This window comes from Diorhabda sublineata, chromosome 4 (genome assembly GCF_026230105.1).
Source record: "Diorhabda sublineata isolate icDioSubl1.1 chromosome 4, icDioSubl1.1, whole genome shotgun sequence".
In the NCBI taxonomy this organism is placed as follows: Eukaryota; Metazoa; Arthropoda; class Insecta; order Coleoptera; family Chrysomelidae; genus Diorhabda; species Diorhabda sublineata.
The window spans coordinates 19,574,045-19,600,007 of NC_079477.1; the positions used below are offsets into that span (position 1 = coordinate 19,574,045).

At 28.9% G+C, this 25,963-nt stretch overlaps 3 protein-coding genes across 4 annotated transcripts; all 3 read left to right on the forward strand.

Moving 5' to 3' along the window:
* The first annotated feature begins 247 nt into the window (after positions 1 to 247).
* LOC130442914 (GPALPP motifs-containing protein 1) lies at positions 248 to 13,147 on the forward strand. Of its 2 annotated transcripts, none has more exons than XM_056777320.1 (4): positions 248 to 385; positions 2,122 to 2,893; positions 12,660 to 12,855; positions 12,963 to 13,147. In XM_056777320.1, exons 1-4 carry the CDS (start codon positions 379 to 381, stop codon positions 13,107 to 13,109), a joined length of 1,122 nt encoding a protein of 373 aa, XP_056633298.1. In that variant the 5' UTR covers positions 248 to 378; the 3' UTR covers positions 13,110 to 13,147. The 2 variants fall into 2 exon arrangements, with proteins under 2 accessions (XP_056633298.1, XP_056633299.1); XM_056777321.1 differs by lacking the exon at positions 248 to 385 and adding an exon at positions 1,466 to 1,568.
* On the forward strand, positions 367 to 1,506 carry LOC130442915 (phosphatidate cytidylyltransferase, mitochondrial). The gene has a single exon (XM_056777322.1). The coding sequence runs from the start codon at positions 469 to 471 to the stop codon at positions 1,501 to 1,503; it is 1,035 nt and encodes a 344-aa protein (XP_056633300.1). The 5' UTR covers positions 367 to 468; the 3' UTR covers positions 1,504 to 1,506.
* Positions 13,148 to 23,173: 10,026 nt separating the features above from the next.
* On the forward strand, positions 23,174 to 24,553 carry LOC130443111 (uncharacterized). Its single transcript, XM_056777580.1, has one exon. The coding sequence runs from the start codon at positions 23,174 to 23,176 to the stop codon at positions 24,551 to 24,553; it is 1,380 nt and encodes a 459-aa protein (XP_056633558.1).
* Positions 24,554 to 25,963: the final 1,410 nt, after the last annotated feature.

The following is a 25,963-nucleotide window of genomic DNA, read 5'->3' on the forward strand; positions in this document are numbered from 1 at the left end:
AATGCAAATACTACATTCGTAATAAGATATTTAAATTTATATGTACATCTCATACTATATTTCGTTATATTGAATTCTTATAATTTTTTTTTCAATTGGCCTTCTGAATTCTAACCAAAAACAATACAGGTGATCTGTGATTCTGACAGTACATTTTCACTTGGAGTTTCTGGAATCGTTGGCGATATTCATACTGAAAACACTGTTCAGTTTACCCTCAGTCCCTGAAGACGATAACTTGGTTATCGAAACGCGCGTCAGACAGTCTAATATGTGTTGGTGTAGTGGTGGTGTAATGTGTATTGGTGTAGTGGTGGTGTAAACAGTGTATTCAGTATATAATATATTTCATATATTTGGAGTTAGCAGTTGGCAAGAATGACAGGTAAATTTTATAGGTTATTTTAATAAGGAATATTTATATGTTTTATTTGAAATATTTACTGATGTATTTGTATAAATTGAGTGATGAATACCAAAATAGCTATAGTACCACCAATTTATAAGCGAATTATCTCAAGATTTCCTCAAAATATAACTTTTTGTTTTGCTTATGGTTCGGGTGTGAAAAAACAACTTCAAAATGCATCTTCTGATAATATGATTGATTTAATATTCTGCGTTAATAATCCATCAAGGTGGCACGAATCAAATATAGAGAAGAATCCGTCAGATTATAGTGGGTTGAAATATTTTGGGCATAATTTTGTGTCTCATTGTCAACAAAACTTTGGTGCTAAAGTTTATTTTAATACACTAGTTCCTATAAATGATTTTTATATAAAATATGGTGTTGTTAGTACGACCGACCTAGAAACAGATTTATTGGAATGGTCAGATTTATATTTAGCAGGAAGGTTACATAAACCTGTAGAAATTATTGAAAAGCCACTGAGTGCAGAATTGGAAACTGCTCTACAACTAAATCTTCAATCAGCAGTTCATGCTGCTTTATTGATATTACCAGAAAACTTTACAGAATTTGAATTTTATCACACCATATCAAATTTGAGCTATAATGGAGACTTTCGGATGACCTTTGGAGAAAATAAAAATAAGGTTGAAAACATTGTTAGGCCCCAGTTAACAAATTTTCGTAATCTATACCAACCATTTATACAAACATTACAGGACTATGTGGATATACCTTTACCTAAAATAGATTCTGATAAAAATGAAAAACGCTTATTACCACAAGATGAAGCTGTATCTTGCAGTCAAGATTACAGTCCCATAGCTAAATTACATCATCTAAATCAGCTACCAAGGTGGCCACAAAAAGCTCTTACTAGGTTTTGGAATAGGGGTAATTTCAAGCAGGACACTGAAGATGTTTTAAGGGCAATAGCTTATGATCCAGATTGTGGGCAGATAGTAAGAAAATGTGTTTCAGACATAGTTTGGAAATCATCTGTAAGACAAAGTCTAAAAGGAATTTTAACAGGAGGACTTATAAAAAGTGTCAAATATAGTACTAGAAAAATTAAAAAGATGTTTAAATAATAATTGTTTCTTTATTTAAAAATTTTTTTTGATCACTTAAAATAAGTGATTACAAAAACATAATGGTAAGTTTGATGAGATTGAAGAATATGTTAGTTAGAGGAAGATCCTAGCTTGTTTCTATTTATTTAGATAATTATCATAGTAAAAAGAGTTAAAGTGAGAGGAGACAAAATGAAGATACAAGATGATATGCATGTATGATGTAGCATTGATTACAAATTGAAGAAATAGAATGCAGAAATTAGTAAATATATACAATAGATAGGTTGGAAGAATGAAAATGGAAATAAAAATTATGTTAATGAATGATGGAAATGAAGAATATTCAAAAAGTTGGGGAAACTATTTAATGGAACTTTTATCAATGTATCAGTAATTTATTAGTATTATATAATGTTAGAAAGTATAAACTGAGATAAATATTTACGTTTATAAATGGTTATAATTACTACCATTTACATAAAAATTTACATTTTAACTTCTCACTCAGTATCAATTCAATTCTTTTTCAGCTGATTTATACTTATATTACTATCATGTTATTCACTAAATAGTAGATATTATTGTTCTTAAAATGTTTTATTTTTATGCACATTGGATTTTTCTTTGTTAAAGATATGAGCCAATCATCTGGTTCTGATTCTGGAGACTCAGATAGAGGTGTAAGATACAAAACTGTATCTACTAGAAATTTTAAAGATAGAGAAAATGAGGAAACTAATGAAAGCAAGTCCTTTGGACCAGTTTTACCTCCACATTTACAAATAGATAATACCAAAGTGGGACCAGAATTACCACCACAACTAAAAACGGACAATATTCAGAGGAAAAATAAAATAATAGGTCCAGAACTACCTCCAAATTTTAAAAGTATCACAGATAAATTAGAAGAGCATCCAAATATGAAACCTATAGGACCAGCTTTACCTCCTCATATAGTGAAAGGCGTCAAAGAAGCAACATCCAATTTACAACTAACATTGTATGAAAATGAAATTAGTAACGTAAAGATGGTTGGGCCTGCACTACCACCACATTTTATTAGTTGCAATAATCGTAATGTTTCACAAAGTAGTGATGATTCAATTCAGAATACATGTATCAGTCCTGTACTATCCAACAACTCAAATCATCAACCATTACAATTCACTGAAGAATTAGATGTAGATGTATATGGGCCACTTCCTTTTGGATATAACCAATCTAAAGCTCATGTGGAACTAGAAGAACGAGCTTTAAAAATGAAAATTGATATGTTAAATCCTGCCAAAGCATCAGAACCGATAAGGGAAGAATGGATGCTGGAGTTGCCAGCTGCAAAAGCTGCTAATTTGGGTTTGGGACCAAGACAATTTAGAGCTAAGGAGGCACCAGATTTATCAGACAGGTGAGTTTATGGAATCATATATTATCTGAATTTTCTGATGATACATCGCTTTTTGAGTGTATCGTTTTATTATTATAGTAAGTATTTGAAAGACAGGTGATTCTTAGGTAGTATTGGTTTCTCCCTCAAGTACTTTGTGCATAAATATAATAAAGATTCGCGACCAACATTGCAATGAATTCAGAGGTATGCAGCAGCGTAACTACAAATTTTGGGCCCTTATGCAGAGATCCTCTCTGGCCCCTTCTGTAAGTGTCAAATTATAATCTAATTATTGCTTTAAAAATACAAAAAGATTCTTCTAAGAACAATTATAATATAAAATAAAATAAAACAATAAATTTATTACGTTTCAAATATCTTTATAAACTTAAATTGAAAACAAATAGGAACAAATATCACTTTCTAAAAAAATGACAAAAATATATAAACTAAAAAAGTCTCCTCCTCCTCCTCCAAATAATATTTTATTTTCCATCTCACGTTCTACTGTTTCATATTTTCGCCACAAATTTAATAAGGCTGAGAAGTGTATATGCCCTTGGTTACTACTGTGTGAAGTAATTCAGAAAGAGAGATGTTTCCAGTCTCTTAAGCCTATTCGCCATTTATTATCGTCTGCAGAAAACAAACAGCAAGGTAAGCACCATCTAGAGATAGAGAATAGCAAAGCCATACCCTTGGAATCAGATCATATTTGGTAGTTTAGGCTTCATTGAATGATCTATTTTCTTGCTTTGGGTATTTTGGTCTGGTATCACTTTGTCTTTTCTTTGTCCCAAATATCCATTGAAACTTTATTTATTATTTACACATTGTGTTGAATAAAACTATTGTCAAAGTCGTTATTATTAGTCTTTGGTTTGCTTGAAGTAGAATATTTCTCATTTATTAAAGAATCATTCTGTAAACTTGGTGCACATTCGTTTGGGCTCTTAATTATTTCAGAGGTAAAAACAGAAGCAGATACGTTTTCAACTTGTAAAAACGAGTTGTTTTCACTTTGTGGTAGTGGCTTGGAAAAGAATGTATCTAGTTTGAGTAACTTCATATTTTTTCCTTCTTTTTGCCTTTTCATTTTTCGTTTTTCTGCTCCGCTTTTGGATTTTTTTAGGCGACGGTGGTGGGACAGCTTGGTCCATTTTACTGCTGAAATTAAAACTAATATCAGAAAAAATGTCTCACTACTAGCAGTTTTTTAAGATGTAAAAATTACTTTTAGAAACTTGCGTTAAAAAAATTAAGTTGTAGGCTGAAAAAAAATATCGAGGGAGTTTAGGCAAAGCACCTTTTCTAACTGTAAAAATCACTTTTACAAATTTGGGTTAAAAAATGTTTGACAAAAAAAAACAAAAAATCCACCATATACATTGATTGCTTTTACTTATTTTATTTTTGGGACGAATATATTATATGGCGAGTAAATAGTAAATATTTTAAAAAATTTGATAAGTTCGTTCCTAAACATTGATTGATTTAGACTATATTATTTTTAAAATTTTTAAGAACGAATTTCCTTCAATTTTAAAAAAATAAACCATTAAAAATAAATTGGAACTTGGTTACACTATACTAAGTCAAACCACCAACCATCACTAAATATACACAGGCTATTTTTACTAACCTGTTGCAGTTTACGAAGTACGAAGCGACGAGAATTCTACATTCAAACACAATTTGCTAGGGAAAGGGGCTGAAATGCCGATTCCGCTTATATGTATATGGTTTAATGAGAATCCCAGATGCAGGTTGCTTTTCTCATATTTTTCGGTTCTATTTTATAGTAAGACAGCGGTTGCCTAAATTTTGTTTTAAATATAGTGGCTAAATAATGGACAGTGGCGATATTAGACACAGCCTAGTATGATAGAAATACTAAAATCGCCATTTTGGGGCCCCGCCCTATCCTTGTCTGTTAAACATGGCAGATGGTACGTCAACCCCAGTAATTTTAAATTTCCTCCTCATAAATAAGTTCAAATGGACCAATCAAAGGTCTAGCCCCTAAATGGCGGACCAACCAATCAAAAGTTTGACCAACTATTGTGATATCTATCTTTAGGATACAGTTTAAAAGTGTAGGAGGCCCCATCGGGGCCCCTCATGCTTAGGCGCCCTTGTGCGCTGCACACTCTTGCCCCATTGTAGTTACAACACTGGAACGATGTAGCAAAGCGTTGAAAGAAAATTAACTGACGTTAGATTTTGGACTTTTATTTTATGTTTGAGAAAATTTTGTTAGTTAGTTTCTAATCTTAAGCGCATAATTTCTTTGCGGTACTTGTAAACATATATTTAATACCCTTAAATTGCTACTAGTGGTCTAAGGCATATATGTATGTAATATTCCTAAATGGACAGTTTCTATAAGTGGAAGGTGTTCCTACTAAGTGAAATATATAGTGTATCGTTCTCTCTCTCCTTCGAGCGCTTTAGTTAGTTCTGCACATCTTTTGCGTGCATGAAGCATGCGCAGTATAGATAAAGTGTCCCTAACGAGAGAGAAAATGAATATTGTCGGCACGGTAACGTAGGAACGTTTTTTCCCCATACCAACTGTCATGAAATGCTATGAGCTTGCCCGAGAATGGAACATGCTTAACACCGTCAGTTTATGTACGAATTTTTACTTTATGTTTGTACATCAAATTTATTTGTTTTAATATTTGGATTGATTTATTAGTTACAAATTGATATTGATATAATCATTGAAACATAGACATAGAAATATTGCAGGAAATAAACAATAACTATCGTTTGTTTACTACATGTGTACGTGAAGTGTATTACATTGTTAGGTTATTGAAACTGATCTATTGTAAATTTAATTTTCATCGTTGTTTATGTATCAAATACTATACTACCAAAAATGGACTATGTGCTGCTTATGTCGACCAAAAGCACCGAAGAGTAATTGAATTTCATTACACAATTAAGTTTAAATACTTGTAAATTTTGACTATTATAATATATGTATGTAATTTTTAGTTGAATATTACTTAAAACAGGTCCTCAAAAGATCGAATATTAAGAAAAAAGGGAAAGAAGCGTGTAAATGATAATATTGCGGAAGCTAAGAACTTGAAATGATCAATGCATATGAAAATGACATTGAAATTGATAGTGTAGTTTCAAACATAAACAAAGTTGATGATGTAAGTTCCAATTCTCGCGCATTTTTTGCCATTTCATTTGTATCTGTCCACGAACTGCAATTGCTTACCAAGGTTTCAAATGAAGGTAATAAATAGTACTAATATTATTATCACTTTTTTACAATCATGCATAATAAATTTTTTGTATCAAATAATAATTTTTATTTATTTTTCAATTGCGTTTGAACACGATTTTGTAAAGTGCCGACATCTAGGTTTTATATTTTATTTATTTTTTATTTATGGAAACAAAATGTTTTTCACAGTTGAAGAAAGCTGTTACTATACACCCAAAAGAAAAGTGTTCGAGTACGATTCTGAAATCCGAACAACTGATTTGAAAGACCAAAAAGGACTAGAAGAATTTTAAACTTTGTTCGAGATTCAGATGAAATAAAATCAAAATTGTTATAGTCACTGCAAAACCGAAATTAGATAGATTAGGCTCAAGAAACTGAAGCTACTTTGCTGGTGCAGTATTCTTATTGTTTATGTCAAATTAGAATATCATTTTATCATAAAATAGTTAAATATCTGTATTATAGAAAATTGCCAATAAGTTGAGCAATTCTTCAACCACGAAGATGCATTTCAATGCACAGTGTTGATTTAGGGAATGACTATGATTGTGAAAGTAATGATGACACGTATGCAACTAAAGTATTATTTTTCATGGCTGTAACATCAAATGGTAGTTGGAAGGTGCCAATAGGTTATTTCTTAATTCGTTTATTGACTGGCCAAGATAGAGCAAATATATTAAATATAGCTTCCAAGGAATTACATCAAATAAATTTTAAAGTTTATTGAAATTGAAAGAAATATTCAAAAAGACAAAAAAGAACAAAAGTGTTACACAAAAATTTTTGGTTTTTGAGTATGACAAAAGTGGTAACATGTCATCGCATATGACATCGTGGGGATCTACTTCAAAAAGTGAAAAAACCTTAAAAATCCTGATATCGAGACTTTAAGCAGAGGAAAACAGAGCTAAAAATAGAGAAAAAACAAAACAGTGGCGTTCCAATGCTCAAAAATAGATAAGTTATGACAATGGCAAAGAATATATAAATGAAGAGCTGAAGAGATATTAAAGAGAAAAAGGAATAGTAATGGAGGTGACAATATCATATACTCCCCAACTTAATGGAAAGACCAAAATATTGAATAGAGCATTAATAGAAAAGTAAGATCCTTATTATTCGATACAAATATTGACCAAAAGTTTAGGGGAAAAAGAATGAAATCATAAAATTATCTGAATGAAAATAAAACCCAAAGTAGAAGAAAATCCAGAACACAATGAAAACGAGATTGAACAACATATGCAACAGGAAGAACACAACACAATAGAAAATAAAATTGAAACAGATAATATGAAAATGACGTAGAATGCATATATGAAGGAAGCGAAAATTGAGAAAATTCTAGTTTAGAACAAGATGAAGTCGACAGAAGAGGAAGAAACATGAAGAAACCTTTGCCTTGTGATGAATATGTGATGCTGACTTTTGAAGCAATGGAAAGCTCCCGTACTTTGGTGTTCCAAAAAGCAGTCAATAATCGCATTATCAAGCACCGAAGCCGATGACTTATTGCCGATGCAACAGTATACTGTACAAAGGAGTTAATGTACCTGATAAAAGATATTATAGAACAAGGAGTCAAAATTACTCTAAATATAGACAATTAGGGTGCCTTAAAAATTATAAAAACTTGTCAAATGAACAGAAGAAGTAAACATATAGACGTGCGTTACCACTTTATCATTGAGAAGGTCTAAGAGAATTATAAATTAGAATATGTTAGCACAGAAAATAATATTGCCGATTTATTTAAAAAACCTCTTGATTGTAATAAATTTAAAATATTTAGGGTTTATATTATTATTAAATATTTGCTTCAGTTATTCTAAAAGATCTAGGTGTTTTTAGAATTATGAGAAAGTGTTAAGAAAAGTATTTTTAGTGTCCTTATTAAAGTGTTAGTCTTAGTAACTTTACTAGTCCAGTTGTAAAAAAAATTGAGTTTTTGACAAGACACATGTAGAATGTAAATCATGGGAAACAAAATACCAGTAAAAGTTGTAGAAGTAGTGAAGTAGTATATTATTTAAAATAAGAAACTTTAAAATAAAAATTCAACGCAAAAATTCAGGAGTGACATGACGAAAAAATAATGCTGTGACGTAAAAAAAATTCTCATACGGCCCCTCGTTTCTGAGTTATAGGCATTTAAAGTTACGATATCAGGACTTATATTTAAGTATATTTTCTCTATTATACATTCGAACTCTATGAATATTTAATTCTACGCTACTATCTGAAAGCCAGGGATGACTTATGCTCAATGGTTAACAATCCGTAACTTTTACAGGAACATTCTGTACAATCTAAAGATAGCAAAAATGAATTTTTTAATCGATTTAGGTTTAGGAGATATGTCGATTTTTAGATCGTGCCAGGGAAACCGTTCGCCATAAAAAGACATTCTGAAAAAAATTAAAACAATTAAACAAGAACAAACGACAACTATTCATATGATTCTTCAGGAGCAACTTTACCCCTTTCACATCCAGAAAGTGCATGTTATGGAAGTAGAGGATTATGCAGAAATACTGGCCTACACTCGTTGGTTTCTAGATGAACAACGAGTTGTTGATACTTTTGTTGTAAAATTGCTGTTTATTGATATAGTGGGTAATAATTTAGTAGGTCCATATTTTTTGATAATAATCAGCGATACTTAGAATTTCTCAAAAATAATTTCATGTGGTTCATGTATGATGGGCCCCTCCCCACACAATTATGTTGAAATCATCTTGATAACATTTTTCCTAATAGGTCGATAGAATAAACTTCCATTGTGACAATATAAGGCAGAATCTTGGAATGCTCTTATAGAAATATCCTCTGTAGACTCCGGAAGTGTGTAGAAGATGCCCACATTGAACATTATTTTTTTTTTGTTTTTATTTGATGTCCATATAGTGTGTTTGACGGAATAAATAATTCTACACTACTATTTGATGAATTGTAGGCTAACCACGTGGCAATGAAACACCAAGTGAGATAGAATATTGTAATGGCTGTGTCTCTCAGTGGGCAACACTTCCACTTACGGGGATTAGCAATATAGGAGTATGATGTCTTCAGAGTTTCGGTTATAACAATGGAACTACTTGAAAAATAATGAATTTTCTATTAATTTCTGATAGTATAAATCAGAGGTGTCAAACTCAATTTTGCAGTTGGCCTTATATTAAATTTTGAATTCTTAGGTGGGACGGATTGGCAATAAATAAAAATGAACTGAATGATTATAACATTTTATTTATTAAATTATATAAGTATATAATATACGGTTGTTAAAAATCATATCAAAGTTATAAAATATGGTAGGTAATTATGTTGAGCTCGAGGATCCAGATTCCTGACTCCTCTTGTTTTTGACAAGCTCATTGATGTCAGGTATAATATTCGTTGTGATTATTTTAATGATTGATTGGAGATGTTGATTCGTATGTCTTGTGCGATGTTTGTTCTTATTTATTTTCATTACTGAAAACATATGCTCACATAAATAGGTGCTTCCAAACATGCAGAGAATGCGTGCTTTTTTAATTCTGGGAATTATCTAATCTCATTAAATTTCTCTTTCAACATACTGTCCGATTGAAGATCTATCAACTCCATGTGAAGGTTTAAAATTGAATAGATTGGGAATCCCATTTCATTCATTTTGTGAAAGTCTTCAAAACGATTATTGAATTCCGTAATCAAATTTCACAGTTGAGAATATTCATCCAGTTTTTTTTGGTTCACTGTGCCAAATGATTTTAAATGACGGAAATGGTTCAAAGTTTGATTTTTTACCTGATTTTCCCACAGCTTCCACTTTGTTTCAAAGGCTTGAATATATACATACATTAGAGTGACAATCAGACTTTTACCCTGTAACTTTATATTCAGATCAGTCGAGTGTTTATTCATATCTACCAAAAAGGCACAATCAATCCGCCAGTCATTGTCATAATCAATTGGTTTGCCTTTTTCTGACATGAAACCTTGAATAGGTCACGTAATGCAAAAACCTTCCTAAAACTACTCCTCGACTGAGCCAACGAACTTCGGTGAAATAATAATAAAGTTACTGTTAATGTCTCGTATAAAAACAGCAAGCAACAGTATCAGTGCTCTCATCCATAGCTAGTGAAAAGTTTGTAAATTCCTTAAATTTCTCCTTCAGTTGAAGAACCAAATTTTGAGTAAATCATTTATTCTTGAATAAAAGTGTTTTTTGAGAGCGAAATATTTTGCATTAATGACTTTTGAGATGGAAATGAAACATCGGCAACTTTCAACGTACAGTCTTTAATAAAATTACCATCAGTGAAAGGTTTGTGATCTTTTCGAGATTTCTAATGCAATAATAAAACTTGATTTCAGGGCATCTTCGCTCTCTGTATTAGCTTTAGTAAACATCGATTGTTGACCTTGAAGTTTAGATTTTAAAGATAACAATGTGTCGATTCTTATTTTTTCAGTGTAACAAGCGAATTTTGACTTATGATTCGTATCATAGTGTCTCTTAAAATTAAACTCCTTACAAACAGCAAGTGCTCGATTACAAATCTCAATGGTTTACTTTTCCATTATATAAAAAATATGCAATTTCCCATTTAGACTGAAAAATGGATATGGGACGAGCACGACACCAACTAATGCATACCTTCACAATCACTACTTCGCAGTACAATTAAAATCCTACTTCAACCGTATCGCTTCGATTGCTCGACTCAACTGACTCACGTTGCGCCGACGCACTCGTTTTATATGGTTAAGGATAGTTCTAGTCTAGACTCTAGACTGTCTAGTATCGTTCTCGACATAAATAATAGGATATTTCCGCTTGCTGTTAAGATATTGCGATATACTATATTTCTCTCTCGCTAAACATCCGTAGACTTGGGAGTACGAGTATTTAAAACATCCGTAGCGGAATCGAATGAAGCCTAAAAGCTCTAAAAAACATGATTCTTCTTTTTGTGACACATTACGATCGCGTGCCTTATTGATTCGGCCCAGGGGCTGAAAACGGATTTGTTAATCGTATTCTCACAGCTCGAGGCGCCATAGTAAAAGACAAGACTATCAGGGTCTTTTATTGAGAATAACCAAGTTAATAGACGATGCACAATGGGGCGAATCTATGCAATTGGTGGACATAATCCAATATCTGGAATTTCCTACTCCTCATATTTTTTTGGTTAAGTTGTTCTAATATAATATATATATACATATATATATATATATATATATATATATATATATATATATATATATATATATATATATATATATGTATATAAATTATCAATTTCAACGGGTAATAATAATTAACTAGACGAACCAAATAACAGCGCTGGGTGGTGTCGTCTTAGTTCGGATTTGATCATGAGCGAGAGATTTTTTTGTCGCCCTGATGAGACGCAAGAAAGTTGAAACTAATCAGCGTTAACAATCGTCTCGTTGCAATTGCGAGCCATTTGGGATGTTGAAATCGACAAAAAGGTCGATGAATATCATCTTCGGAGGAAATGTAATTCAATATTCGTTATGGATTAGCCAGAAGAATAGATTTCAAATTGACACGTGACATAAATATGGAGTCCATTAACTATGTCACGTACACATTTGAATATTGATTTATTATTCTTATGAATTTTACAATTTTTTCGAAAGGAAAAACATTCTACACATTACAATCCTCAGTTAATATCCTGATGATGAATACTCAAGTGTTTGAAAGCTAAATTAAAAAGTGTACACTTTGATTTGAGGCAATCCCACAACCAAAACGTTCATAAACTAGTTCCTACATACAGGGAGATTGATTAATGTGATAAAGTTAGTGCCTCCCTTGTACTTTGAGATATCAATGTGTTTCAGTAAAGTAAAAAAAAATAAAAGAATAGTAGTAAAAATTCCGGAAAATTATTCACTTTGTTCATATTCATTGAATCTGATACGGGGTGAATAAAAATACTGATTCATTATTTTCTTGGTTTTTTCAATTGAAAAATGTGAGCATCGAAAAGTACTACCAACATCTTTTTCTATCAAGCATCCTCTTTCTTAAAATTTTTAATTCTTGAGATATTTTGATTTTTCTGAGCAAAACCGTGATTATGTACGTATATCTAATCATCTAACAATTAATTGTGAGTTGGCTATGATTTATTTGCCAAAAACTGACATTGCATCATTGTTATTTGGTACTGTAAACGATGAAAAATACAAAAAACGAGTATATTGCAATTACAGGACCGAAACAATAAAAAAACTTTCGTATTCACTACAATAAACGTCTTAATTATAACAATAGGAGTTCGAAATGACCTCCAAGGACATATATGCATGCTTGAAAGCGATAATTGGAAGAGTTATTCAAATTACGAGGCATTTCCACAGACACTTTTAATGTGAAAACAATTCATTCGGTTCAACATTAATGAATTGATTAGTATGAGAAAGCGCACCATTGTTATTGTAAAAATATATGAATTCAATAAAAAAATGTTATGTTATTACACTTGAATTATGATTTAGATCATCATGGACAGATACTCCAGCAGATCGTGCAAAGAAAAAAGAAAAGAACAAGGAAGACGTAGATATAAGAAAAATCGCCGAGTTAAAAGAAATGAACAGAAGAGATAAACAGCAAGAAAAAATAGCGAGAAAATGTAAAAGACCAGAGGAGAGTTTAGTGGATATGCATCGCAAAAAAATGAAAAAGAAAAAAGTACGTTAATATTTGTTCGTTTACAAATAACATATATACTTATAGAGTATTAATTTTATCTTGAAATAAATCATTTTTTAACTTGATACCATGAAATTTTTTTGTAGGAAGACGCTCCAGGAGAAAGGCGTCCTTTTAGTCGAGAAGTAGATCTTCAGGTGAATCGTTTCGACGAGGCACAAAAGAAAGCTGTACTCAAAAAAGCACAATTACTTGATAATCGATTTTCGGCAGGGCATTCAAAATTTTTGTGAATGAATATTTTTGGAAAATGAATAAAAATATAGGAAACTACTAATTTATTATTTTATAGTATTTGTACTGAATATTTTCAAAACATACTCAATATAAAGGTACGTGTCCTAACAGAATCGAGTTGCACCAACCTAAGAAGTATGGTTCTTTCTTGGTTTTGGTTTAGTTCGGTCTTGTCTAGTTTATTTAGTTTTGTTTTAATATGGCAGAAAAGAGGAATAGAAGCGCTAATTTTATAGATAATGACAAAGTTAAGCTGCTTGCTTTATTGCAAAAGCACAATATCATCCTAAGCAAAAAACAGACTTTATTATTAATAAAAAAAAAGAATCGGCTTGGTTATTGTTAGAACAAGATTACAACAGCGATACTCGCATTAAAAGGTAATATTCTTTTCACTGCTTATCAAATTGAGGTTTTTTACAAGTATATTTTTTCAGAAATGTAAATAATTTGAGGAATAAGGTAATGGGCATGGGAGGTGGGCCAAGTGAGGATAAAGAAAATACCATTTTGGAGGAGGTGTTGTATTTGATCGGGAGAGGAAACGTCCAGGACTGTGACTTTGAGCCAGATTTTAACATAGGTAAACAGATTATTTGAAAAAGTTTAATACTTGTTAATCATATTTTTGTCGTTTTTTGTTGTTACAGAAATAGAGGAAGACATTACAGCCCATCCAATTATGATACCATTGTCATTGGAAGTTGATGCTGCAGGAATGAGTGAAACAGAAATGTTGTCTGAACAGTTACTGCAAGGAGAAGCCGAGACCAGCTCAGTAACAACTATAACTCCTTCAGCACTTTTGACAATTGTGCATGGAAACACTCCTCAAACAAAAAAGACACCTTATCAAGAAGAAGGCCAATTCCAAAGGCTGTCAGAGACAGACTGAATGAGGAAATAATGGAAACAGAATGATTAAAGCAAAACTTATCAAACAAGAAATGGCTCAGTCTAAAGAGCTTTTTGAGATCCAAAAAAGAAAAGAAGAACAACTAATAGATATTACGAATTTAATGTTAGAAAAATTAATAAATGAAAATTTTGATCCTGCTTCAATTATTAAAGAAGTTTTTAAGGATTAGGAATTTAAAATAAAATGGAAAAGTTTTCAAATTACCCAACACAAATGTTAAAAGGTATCAAGTATATATAATGCATATATATATATATATATATATATATATATATATATATATATATATATATATATATATATATATATATATATATATATATATATATATTGTTATGGTATAAATATATCCAAAATAAATTATTAAATAATAATAAGATATAAATAAAGCAATAAGTTCAGTTCTGTTATTCGGTTACTTAGAGCAGTTTATCACAATAAAATAAATAACATTCTTTATATTAAGTTTTGGCCAACACTATATTCTAAATTATTATTTAATTTTGACAAATCCTGTATAATCAAAGAATTTAATCCATAAATTGACAGATAAAAACAGGAGCACCAATTTCAAAAATTTATGTGACATACCAACATAAATTTTAAGGTTATAAATGATAAAATATAAAAATTTTGACAACTGCAATGATAAAATTAATAACATAGGAATGAAATAAATACAACAAAGAAAATATAGAATAATATTATTTGAATAAAGTCACAATAATTTAAAAATTTAGAAATTACAATTTAGTAACTAACTTTTAAAATAAATATCATTGGTTAAAAAAAAACAATTAAGACAAGAATCAACAACGGCAGAAAATTTTTGGCAAGAAAAAAAAAAGAGTAAAATAATTTTAATTGAAATTTAAAAAATTAAAATCTTGATAATAAAGGCATAAAATAATCAAAGGATTGATAATTAATAATTCTATAAGTGTAGTAATAAGAAATTAGTGAAAACAATTAAATAAAGTGAAATAAGTGAGAATACTCACAAAGGGACAATTTCCAAGATAAAGAAGTTGGGAAAAGGAAAAGAACAGGAGTGGAACTACAGCGGAGTATCTGTTTATTCTGCAAGGCCGTAACAATTTCCAATTTAAAAAAAAAAATTAAAAATACAACATAACTGTTGTAAAAAATTACTGAATGTAACCCAGCAATTAAGTTGGCAAGGATGATTATTATGTCAAAAAAAAATGGTTACTTTCAGATTCAAGTCATTTTGTGTAGTTTTACTTCTAATATAATAAAAGTATAGAAGAACCTTTATAAATTTCTTTTATTTATATTATAGAAGAAACGAATATTACAACAATAACAAACACTTAAGGTACCGTTCTATTAAGTTTAAGTATTTCTTTTAGTATATAATATTTGAGTTCACATTTCCATATAATTTAGTTTTATGAGTGTAATTACGAGTATGAATGAATTAATGAATGTTTGTAAAATAAAATAATTGTAATAGCTAGTTAAGAAATTGTATATATTTGAATATTTTATTCATTATAAAGAACAGACCCGGTCTTAAAACTATTATCATCTGACCTTATAACCATAACAATTTATCGCAATAAAATTTTTTAATTTGACCTCACAATATAATACCCTGAGAATAAAAAAAAAAAATAAAAATAACATAATAAAATAAAGAAATTCAAATAATTATTAATGGCGCCCAAATTAAAATCTGATTTTATTTAAAAAAAAAAAAATTATAAAAATAAACATTACACATTATCATACCATAACAATAATGGCGCCCAACGTGGGGCATATATAAAAATTGGGCATAAAAAAAATTGGACATAACAAAATTTGGCATTGAAGAGTTTACAGTAACAACAAATTTAAACAAGAAAAATGGGAAAAGGAATGACACTTAGAGATGGGAAACAAATAAGAGCAGAAGGAGAATCAGATGAAGAAGAAAGGAGACATGGAATGGGTGATTTCCAAGTACATTATATGGAACAAGACCATAATGAAGAAACAGAGAGAACTGAAACAGAAGAAATGATAGAAAATAAAACAGCAGAAAATTCACAGAAAAAGAAAGAGAGGATGGATATAATGAGTATGTTCCAGATTATGATAATAAAAATGGATGAATCTAAAGAAGAAATAAAACGAGAAATGAATACAAATAGTCAAAAAATGGAAGAGAAAATAGAAGATATGAGAAAACAATTGGAAGAAGTAAGAAGCTATGCTGAAAACAAAATACAAGAGACAAAACAAGAAATTCGAGATGAAATGTTAGGAAGATTAATGGAAGTGGAAGAAATACAATCTAGAGAAATGGAAAATATTAAGAAAAATGAAAATGAATTAAAAATGGAAATAGGTGGGAATAGTAAGAAAATAGAAATAAATACTGAGAAGATAAAGGAATTAGATAGAGAAATAATGAAAACGAATAAAAATATACAAGATATGGAGGAAAAGATGAACAAAGAAATAAAAATGAATTTTAAGATAGCAGAAGAAGAGAATTATAAAACAAAAAGGGAATTTAAAATGGAGATAAAGAACATACAAGGAAAAATAGAACAAATTGAGAAAAAAGGAATGAGTATGGAATATGTTGGAGGAGTAAAAACAATTTATGGAGCAACTAGTCAAAAATTTGATGGAAATATTAAAAAACTGCATCCAAAAATATTCATAAGAATTTTGAAAAATCGAATAAGAGGAATAAATAATATTGAAGACATAAAGGAAATAATAAGAGATCATTTAGAAAATCATGCGTTAATATGGTTTTCTGCCAGGGAAAAAGATATGTCGGAATTTCAAGATTTTGAAACGGCATTTTTACAATATTTATGGGGGGAAAATACTCAATCAGCCATCAGGGAACAATTATATTTCGGAAAGTTTGATGAAAATAGAAGCAATAGTTTAAACAATTATGCAATCCAACTACATGCGATGACACAATATCTGGAACCACCAATCCCTGAGGAGGAAATCGTTATGTTCATAGCAAGACATTTCAAGGCAGAATTGGCTGAGACCATTGCAATACAAAATATAAGAAAATTGGATCAATTATCTATGTATCTACAAAGAGTAGAGAGAAATTTGATCAGACATGAAAATTCACAACAAAATATAAGAACAAATTATAGAAACAATGAAAATAATCAGAGAAACAACAATCAAAATAACAATTGGACAAATAATAGATTTAATAATAATAGAAATTATAATAATAATGTACAAATTAATAATAACAATAATTATAATAACAATAATTACAATAACAGAAACTACAATACTAATACTAACAATAGAAACAACAATGATTCAAACAGACAAAATAATTATAATGACAGGAACAATAGACAATATAGAGGAATGGAGAGTAGAAATTCTGAAGGAAATATGCAAAGAGGAAATGGAGATCAAGAGACAAGAAGAGTAAATTTTCAAAGAATCAATCAAGATAGAAGAAATAGATCAGAAAGCAGAGATGATGGTGTAACAAATATAAATGAGACAAGATTACATACAGCACAAATATATAGGGAAAATACAAGACAGACAACTGAACAAATAAATGACAATGAAAATTTTTAAATACGCACACATCAAATAAACAAAATCTATATATTTGTAAATATGAAAATCCAAATGAATTTATAGAAATAAATGAAAATTTAGACACAGATGGGAATAATAGTTTAATTATTATAAATGGGCTAATTAACAATTTAGAAGCTAAATTACTTATTGATACTGGATCAGAAGCATCACTGATTAATCAAAATTTTGTTGATAAATTAAATATTCCTACAAATAAAATTATTAAAATCCCAAAAATAAATTTAATAGGTGCTAATTCAAAGAAAATATGTGAAATTAATAGATTAATAAATATAAACGCTAATATTAAGGGAAAAGAATTTAATTTAAAAGTATTAATTGCTCCAGATATTGAGACAGAAATAATAATAGGATATGATGTGCTAGAAAAACATAAAGCTATAATAGATATTGAAGAAAGAAGATTAAAATTGGATGGAACATGGATTAACTTTGAAATAATAGCTTTGAAGGAAGAAGGTAAAGTAGTTAATAATATGTACAAGGAAGAATTGAATAAAAATTATGATGATGAAGAAGAAGGGGTAGATGAAGTTATATTGGATTGTCCAGAGGACAGAAAAGAAGAAATAAAAATGTTAATGAATAAATATAATAATTTATTTTCAAAGAAAAATAGAATTGCGAAAGATTATGTACATAAAATAGAAGTCAATGAAGATATTAAGAATTTCAAAGCTAAAACTTATCCTATTCCATACAAGTATAAAGATCAAGTGAGAAAATGCATAAAAGAACTATTGGGAAATTAAATAATAGAAAGAAGCAACTCACAATACATTAATCCTATTGTTGTGATATTAAAAAAGAATGGAGAATTGAGACTTTGTTTAGATGCAAGAAATATAAATAAATTTTCAAAACCTCAATATGAAGCACCTATGTCAGTTGAATCTATTTTGGGACGTATAACAAGAGCATCTATATTTTCAAGACTAGACTTAAAACATAGTTTTTGGTTGATTCCTTTACATGAGGATAGTCGGGATTTTACAGCTTTTTCCATAGACGGAGAAATCTATAGATTTTGTATTGTGCCATTTGGTGTACAAAGTGCATGTAGTTCATTAGTAAGGGCACTAAATAAAATATTAAATAAGTATGAATCATTTGTTCTTCATTATGTGGATATCATTTTGATTTTTTCCAAAAATATAAAAGAACATCATTTTCATCTTGAGACTATTTTGAAAGATGCCATTAGTGAGAGAATAAGAGGAATCTTCCATGTTAATCAGTTATATAGATTTTATACATAAAACGAAAGTATATGACTGATAAATTTATTGATATTTCATTAATACTAAAAAAATTATAACTGGGAATTTATCACAAAATAATTATTGGAATAAAAGACAATAACTGAGAACAACTTATAAAGAAGAATTAAAATTTGGTTTTCTTATTTCTTTTATAAATAAAATAAATCAAGAAAACAAATTTTGGCAATGTTGTTATGGTATGAATATATCCAAAATAAATTATTAAATAATAATAAGATATAAATAAAGCAATAAGTTCAGTTCTGTTATTCGGTTACTTAGAGCAGTTTATCACAATAAAATAAATAACATTCTTTATATTAAGTTTTGGCCAACACTATATTCTAAATTATTATTTAATTTTGACAAATCCTGTATAATCAAAGAATTTAATGCATAAATTGACAGATAAAAACAGGAGCACCAACTTCAAAAATTTATGTGACATACCAACATAAATTTTAAGGTTATAAATGATAAAATATAAAAATTTTGACAACTGCAATGATAAAATTAATAACATAGGAATGAAATAAATACAACAAAGAAATTATAGAATAAAGTCACAATAATTTAAAAATTTAGAAATGACAATTTAGTAACTAACTTTTAAAATAAATATCATTGGTTAAAAAAAAACAATTAAGAAAAGAATCAACAACGGGAGAAAATATTTTTGGCAAGAAAAAAAAAGAGTAAAATAATTTTAATTGAAATTTAAAAAATTAAAATCTTGATAAAAAAGGCATAAAATATTCAAAGGATTGATAATTAATAATTGTATAAGTGTAGTAATAAGAAATTAGTGAAAACAATTAAATAAAGTGAAATAAGTGAGAATACTCACAAAGGGACAATTTCCAAGATAAAGGAGTGGAACTACAGCGGAGTATCTGTTTATTCTGCAAGGCCGTAACAATTTCCAATTAAAAAAAAAAAAAAAAATTAAAAATACAACATAACAAACACTTGAGGAACTTTTCTATTAAGTTTAAGTATTTCTTTTAGTATATAATATTTGAGTTCACATTTCCATATAATTTAGTTTTATGAGTGTAATTACGAGTATGAATGAATGAATGAATGTTTGTAAAATAAAATAATTGTAATAGCTAGATAAGAAATTGTATATATTTGAATATTTTATTCATTATAAAGAACAGACCCGGTCTTAAAACTATTATCATCTGACCTTATAATCATAACAATTCATCGCAATAAAATTTTTTAATTTGACCTCACAATATAATACCCTGAGAATAAAAAAAAATAATAATAACATAATAAAATAAATAAATTCAAATAATTATTGGCGCCCAAATTAAAATCTGATTTTATTTAAAAAAAAATTTATAAAAATAAACATTACACATTATCATACCATAACAATAATATATATATATATATATATATATATATATATATATATATATATATATATATATATATATATATATATATATATATATATATATATATATATATATATATATATATATATATATATATATATATATAGATGCGACATTGAATTTTCAAAATGTTCTCTTTTCTCTCAAATATTATTCAATTTTTTTCCAAAACTTGAGAATAATATATTCAACCAACAACTTTAATTTTGTATTTTTATTCCTCCAATCAAAGATTGCTTTTTTATTCAATTATTGAAAAAGTTATTGACTATCAATTCCCGAGTTGAAAATGTTCATAATTCTCATTTCTTAAATTAATTTGCCTATCTTGAATGAAATTATCCACGTTTTCAATATTGTCTGGTGGCAGTTCTTCGTTTTCATCAATACAAATATTATGTAGGATAGCACTTTCCAACTTTAGCCTTAGCCCCAAAGCTAAAGCTGTAAACCTTTTCATAACTCCATACTGTCTTTCCATAGTGTTTCTGTGTTAATAATTCTGAAATTTGAAAGTGGTTATTTATTTTTGAATTGTAGAAATATATAACTGTAATTCACTAAATGAAAATTAATTATCTTCAATGGATATCCACTATCACCTAATAATAAACAATTTTCGAAAAGCCTTTGCTCGAATTGATGACAAAGCCTACTATTTTGAAAAATTGTGGCATCATGAGTTGAACCTGGCCACCTTGATACGATCATTGTATAAAGAATAGAATAGTAGCATTGTATAAAGAATAGGATAGTAGCATTGTATAAAGAATAGGATAGTAGTGACAGTGACAGTGACAATGTTAAAACCATTTGAGGCAATTTTGCACGCTATCTAGTTACTTTTACGCTCGTTCTTCATAAAAATGACCCGTAGTTTAGTGCCATCTGAAATAAACAGCACTATTTTTAACAAATAATTTTTTTTGAAAGATCCCAACTAAATGTGAAGTTTTCTTTATCTTCGAAATTCGAACCGACAGTACAATGTTGTCGACTTTACTTTTTATTACGAAAGTGACACAAATTACCTATTCGATAGGAATCTTTACAATAGATAGATAGGGCGTATTTTGAAATATCATGTTTCTAATAATGTTATAGCATGTATTCATCTCGAACCGAAAATAAACTTAATCAGTACTAACTATTTGTCACTAATTTCAATGTATAAAAAAAGATTTTTGTAATGAGTTCATGTAGCATTAGCAAATGAAACAAATAAGTTTTCATTAATCTGTTAATCACTTAAATTTGGGATAGAAAGAAGGATCCTTGCACACAGGTATATAAAATATATATACTTTCCTTTGGTGACTGAAATAATATGAATTTGCGATTTCAGAACCTCGGTCATGAATGTATTTTTGAAACATTCATATTTTGATGATATTTTGAAGAGGCGAAAAAATAAGTCCTGGCTATTTTGTATGTATTTTTTTTAACTTTCAGTTGATTTATGTGTATTAATATATTTGATCAAATCAAAAACAATAACTTGTAAAAAGTTCCAACTATACTAATATTTTAAACGTAACGAGATGAAATATACTAAATGTATCATAATACAATATCGTACTAATAATTCATTTAATGACATTGTAGAATTCTTCAATTGTGCAATATGCTCGTTCTTGAAGAAATGCCGTCGTCGATATTCGGAACTTACTAAATCTATTTGTTGCTTATAATTCTAAAGATACCTAGTTGATAATTTTTTAGCATGAAGGTTCTAATAGGTCAGAGGTCGGTTGAGCAATAAACATCTTATAGCATTACCTAATACTTGGACTTTCAGTTAAATTGTAAACAGACGGATTTTAATATAAATAGAGTAGGATGAGTTAAAATTTGGATTTACAATACAATGTGAAGTTATGAAGTACATTATGAATAAATTGAAATAAATGAATGTAAATAAAAAAAATATTAGATTTTGGCATAAACGTCAGGAATCACGGAGTTTTGCTCTGAGGTAATTGCATCCTTCATATTAGATAACTAAATAAAACACTCAAAGTTTTAGTTAATGAATTTATTAGAAAATATCGAATAGAAATATTAAATAAAATAACAATAATAACTACACTTTTTATGAAATTGTTGATATAAAATTATAATAATTATAGACTGAGCGTTTGAAAAAATTATCAGAAACTACAAGTAGTAAGGTCTTGTATATATTCCTTGTGCATTTTACAGCTACAAAATTGTTAGTGGGAAATTCGAATGGCCAACAAATTGAGTAAATTTATTGTAATTTTAAAACTTTTTCAAATTCTCAAAATGTTTGTTAAAAAGTATGATAGTGTTGCTTCGGAACATTATTCACATTCTAATATTTTTGTTTTCTGGAAATTATTTTTTTATAAGCAGTACATAGTCCATTTGGACTATGTGTTATCAAGAAAATATATACAAAGTAGCTCTTAATTTTGACCACAGAAAGAAATGGACAAAATCCACTAAACAACCTGAATCTCCGTTAAGAAGACTGTAAAACCCCAAAAATGTAGTACATGTAGAATCCGGCGGGTGTAATTTGGGCGCTAACCATCCTTCTTTACCTGTCTGACCAAGAAGGGTAGATAATCCGACATGTATTTTCGGCGCTAAGAAGTGCAGGTAGGTCGAGTCATAAAATAACCCAATAGAGGGAAAGTTGATAGATTTTTAAGTAGGTACTTAACATATTTTGGAAATACCCAGTAGATAGAGGGTTGACTAGTTTTCTTACCTAAGATCAAATTCAGTTGTTGTGTCTTATAGGTACTTTATTTTTATTATTATTTATTTATTTTATTTTATTTATTTATTATTATTATTTATTATTTATTATTATTGAAATGGCTCAAATAGTGAAAAGTTCGCGTGGTAAAACTCTTCTAATCTTAGAAAATTTTGCGTTATTTAACGATAAAGTTTTGAAAAGTGGAGAATTGTATTGGAGGTACGTGAAAAAGAATGTAAAATGTTCTGCCAACGTATTTACTGTTGGTCCTGAATTTACAATTTCGAGAAAAAATTTAAATCACAACTACGAAGCAGACGAGAAGAAATTAAATAGGACAATAATTTCAAATTCTTGTAAACGCAAGGCAGAGGATGATATATCCGAAAAACCATCGAAGATTATTCGCAGGGAATTGAGTTCCAATTTGCCACAGACCATGACAACGACCGATGTAGAATATGTACGAAGAAATATTTATAATTATAGGTGCAAGTTGTTACCAGGACCACTACCTAAAAATATAACGGAAGTGCATAGTGCAGTGGAAAAATTAAATCATAAAACAGGAAAAGGTGAATGCTTTTTGTACATTAACAGTCCTGAACATAATATTATTGTATTTTCTTGTGACAGTAACATTCGTGTAATGTGTGATATGAACATTTTTTACATGGACGGTACATTTTCTTATTCCGCAAAATATTTTTTACAAATGTTTACCATACACGGGTTTAAAAACGGTCATTATGTTCCACTTGCGTATTGTTTACTACCTTCGAAATCTACTGATACATATATCAATTTATTTTCTTTATTAAGATCTAAGATGTTTAATCAATTTAATGTGATTTTCAAACCAAGCGAGGTATATGTGGATTTCGAAAAAGCCATACATAACGCTCTATATTTTACATGGCCAAATATAAAAATAAATGGTTGTAGATTTCATTTACACCAAGCTTGGTTTAGAAAAATACAAGCTCTCTGTTTGATTTCGGAATTCAATAATAGAGATTCGGAAATTGGAAGGTGGATAAAGCATACATTTGGAATAACATATCTAAATCCCGATGAATTGGAAGATTGTTTTGTGTTTGACTTAATGTGTTATAAACCAGTAAATGCAACTTTGGACAAATACGCCGATTACTTATTAGATGTTTATATAGATAAAGATTCACAATTTCCTCCTACTATGTGGTCAGATGGAAGTCCATCAATATTTCAAACAACTAATGCATGTGAGTCATTTCACTCTAGATTTAATTCTTCACCTTATTCGTCGCATCCTGCTATATACGTTTTTATAGAAAAATTGAAAGAATTTCAGATTGATACTTATATCAAAATACAGAGTTTATATGTTCCAGCAAGAATTAAAGATGCAAAAGTTAAAAATAAATTAAATTTTTTAGTAGATATTGTTCATAGATTTCGATCAAATCAAATTACAAGATTAGATTTTGTTAAATGTGTTTCTTATTATTCATAAAATAAAATTAAAATAAATAATTGTTTATGTTAGAAGAGTAGTGTTTATGTAAATATTTAGAAGAGTAGTGTGTATGTAAATCTCTTATTTTATATGTAATATGTCCTTAAGTACTAAATAAAAATATAAAGAAATATAAAATTTACTTTATTCTGTAGTGTTACAAAAATGTTGTGAGGAAACTTTATTAAGGGCAGATTTTTCATTTAAAAAAAGTGCAAAGTAGCCCCCTCTAACGGTAAATTTTTTCAGACCTTAAGTGATAATAGGTCATTTCTCTTATAGGAAAATCTAAAAATACAAAAATATATCTTATTATAAATGTCGGTGATTTAATAAATAACTGTATTTCATAAATCATGTACTTCAGTCGGTTAGCGCCCAAAATACACATAGGATTAAAATGACCCTTCGGTCTCGGCGCCTAGTTTACATGTTGTAAAAAGTACATTAATCCTTTAGCGCTTAAATTATATCCGCCCGTAGAATTTACTCGCGATGACCTCTAGATATTCTTGGGCCAAATTTAATATTATTTTATTATCTGAAATTTTCCTTATATTTTTGTGGGAACTATTAGGTACTATCATGGTGAAATTTTTCATTAATGTTGGAGTTTTCAATGCACACTTATCATTTAAATAATAATTCTTATAGAACATAAGAAGCTCTTGTCCACTTTTTATGTCATCAGAAGCTTCTAAACTGACTTTACAGTCTTTGCAATTGAAGCGATTTAAACATTTTTTAATTAAATAACCCCCAAAATATACTACAAAACAATTTTCTAACGTCGCAATATCATTTGAATGTACCTCGGAAGAAATTGAATTGGTGGATGAATCCGTTTGTTCCGATGATGATTCTTCTTCAACATTTGATGAAGCGAGTGCTTCATTGTCATCTGGCCTCATTAAATTGGCGACAATATTAATTTTATCTAACTATTAATTAAACTGTTTGCAAAATAAAAATTTTTTCACTGTAATTCATTTTTCTTTTAATCATTACATTTTTAAAATATTGAAATTTATTCATTTATAAATTTTATTTTTAGTTTTTTATTACAGAATTCCAAAAAAATTATTTACGTATACTAAGCTTAATAATTTTACAAAGATTTACAATACACCGTATTATTATTTTTGATAACAATAAGGTTATGGTACTATTCACTTAAACCTTTTAACTGCAGCTATCCACCGATCTCGTTGATTTATTTTCCATGTAGCGGTTGAAAATTTATAAAATTTGCACCTACGTTTTCTGCTAGTATTTTTACAATTCACTACACAACAACTCTGGTGACCTATTTTTATTTATCATAATTAAAACAAACAAAACATTTTAACGTGTATTTGTTTATAATTTAGGTTATAATAGCCTCCCGTAATGCTCAAAGTGACCACT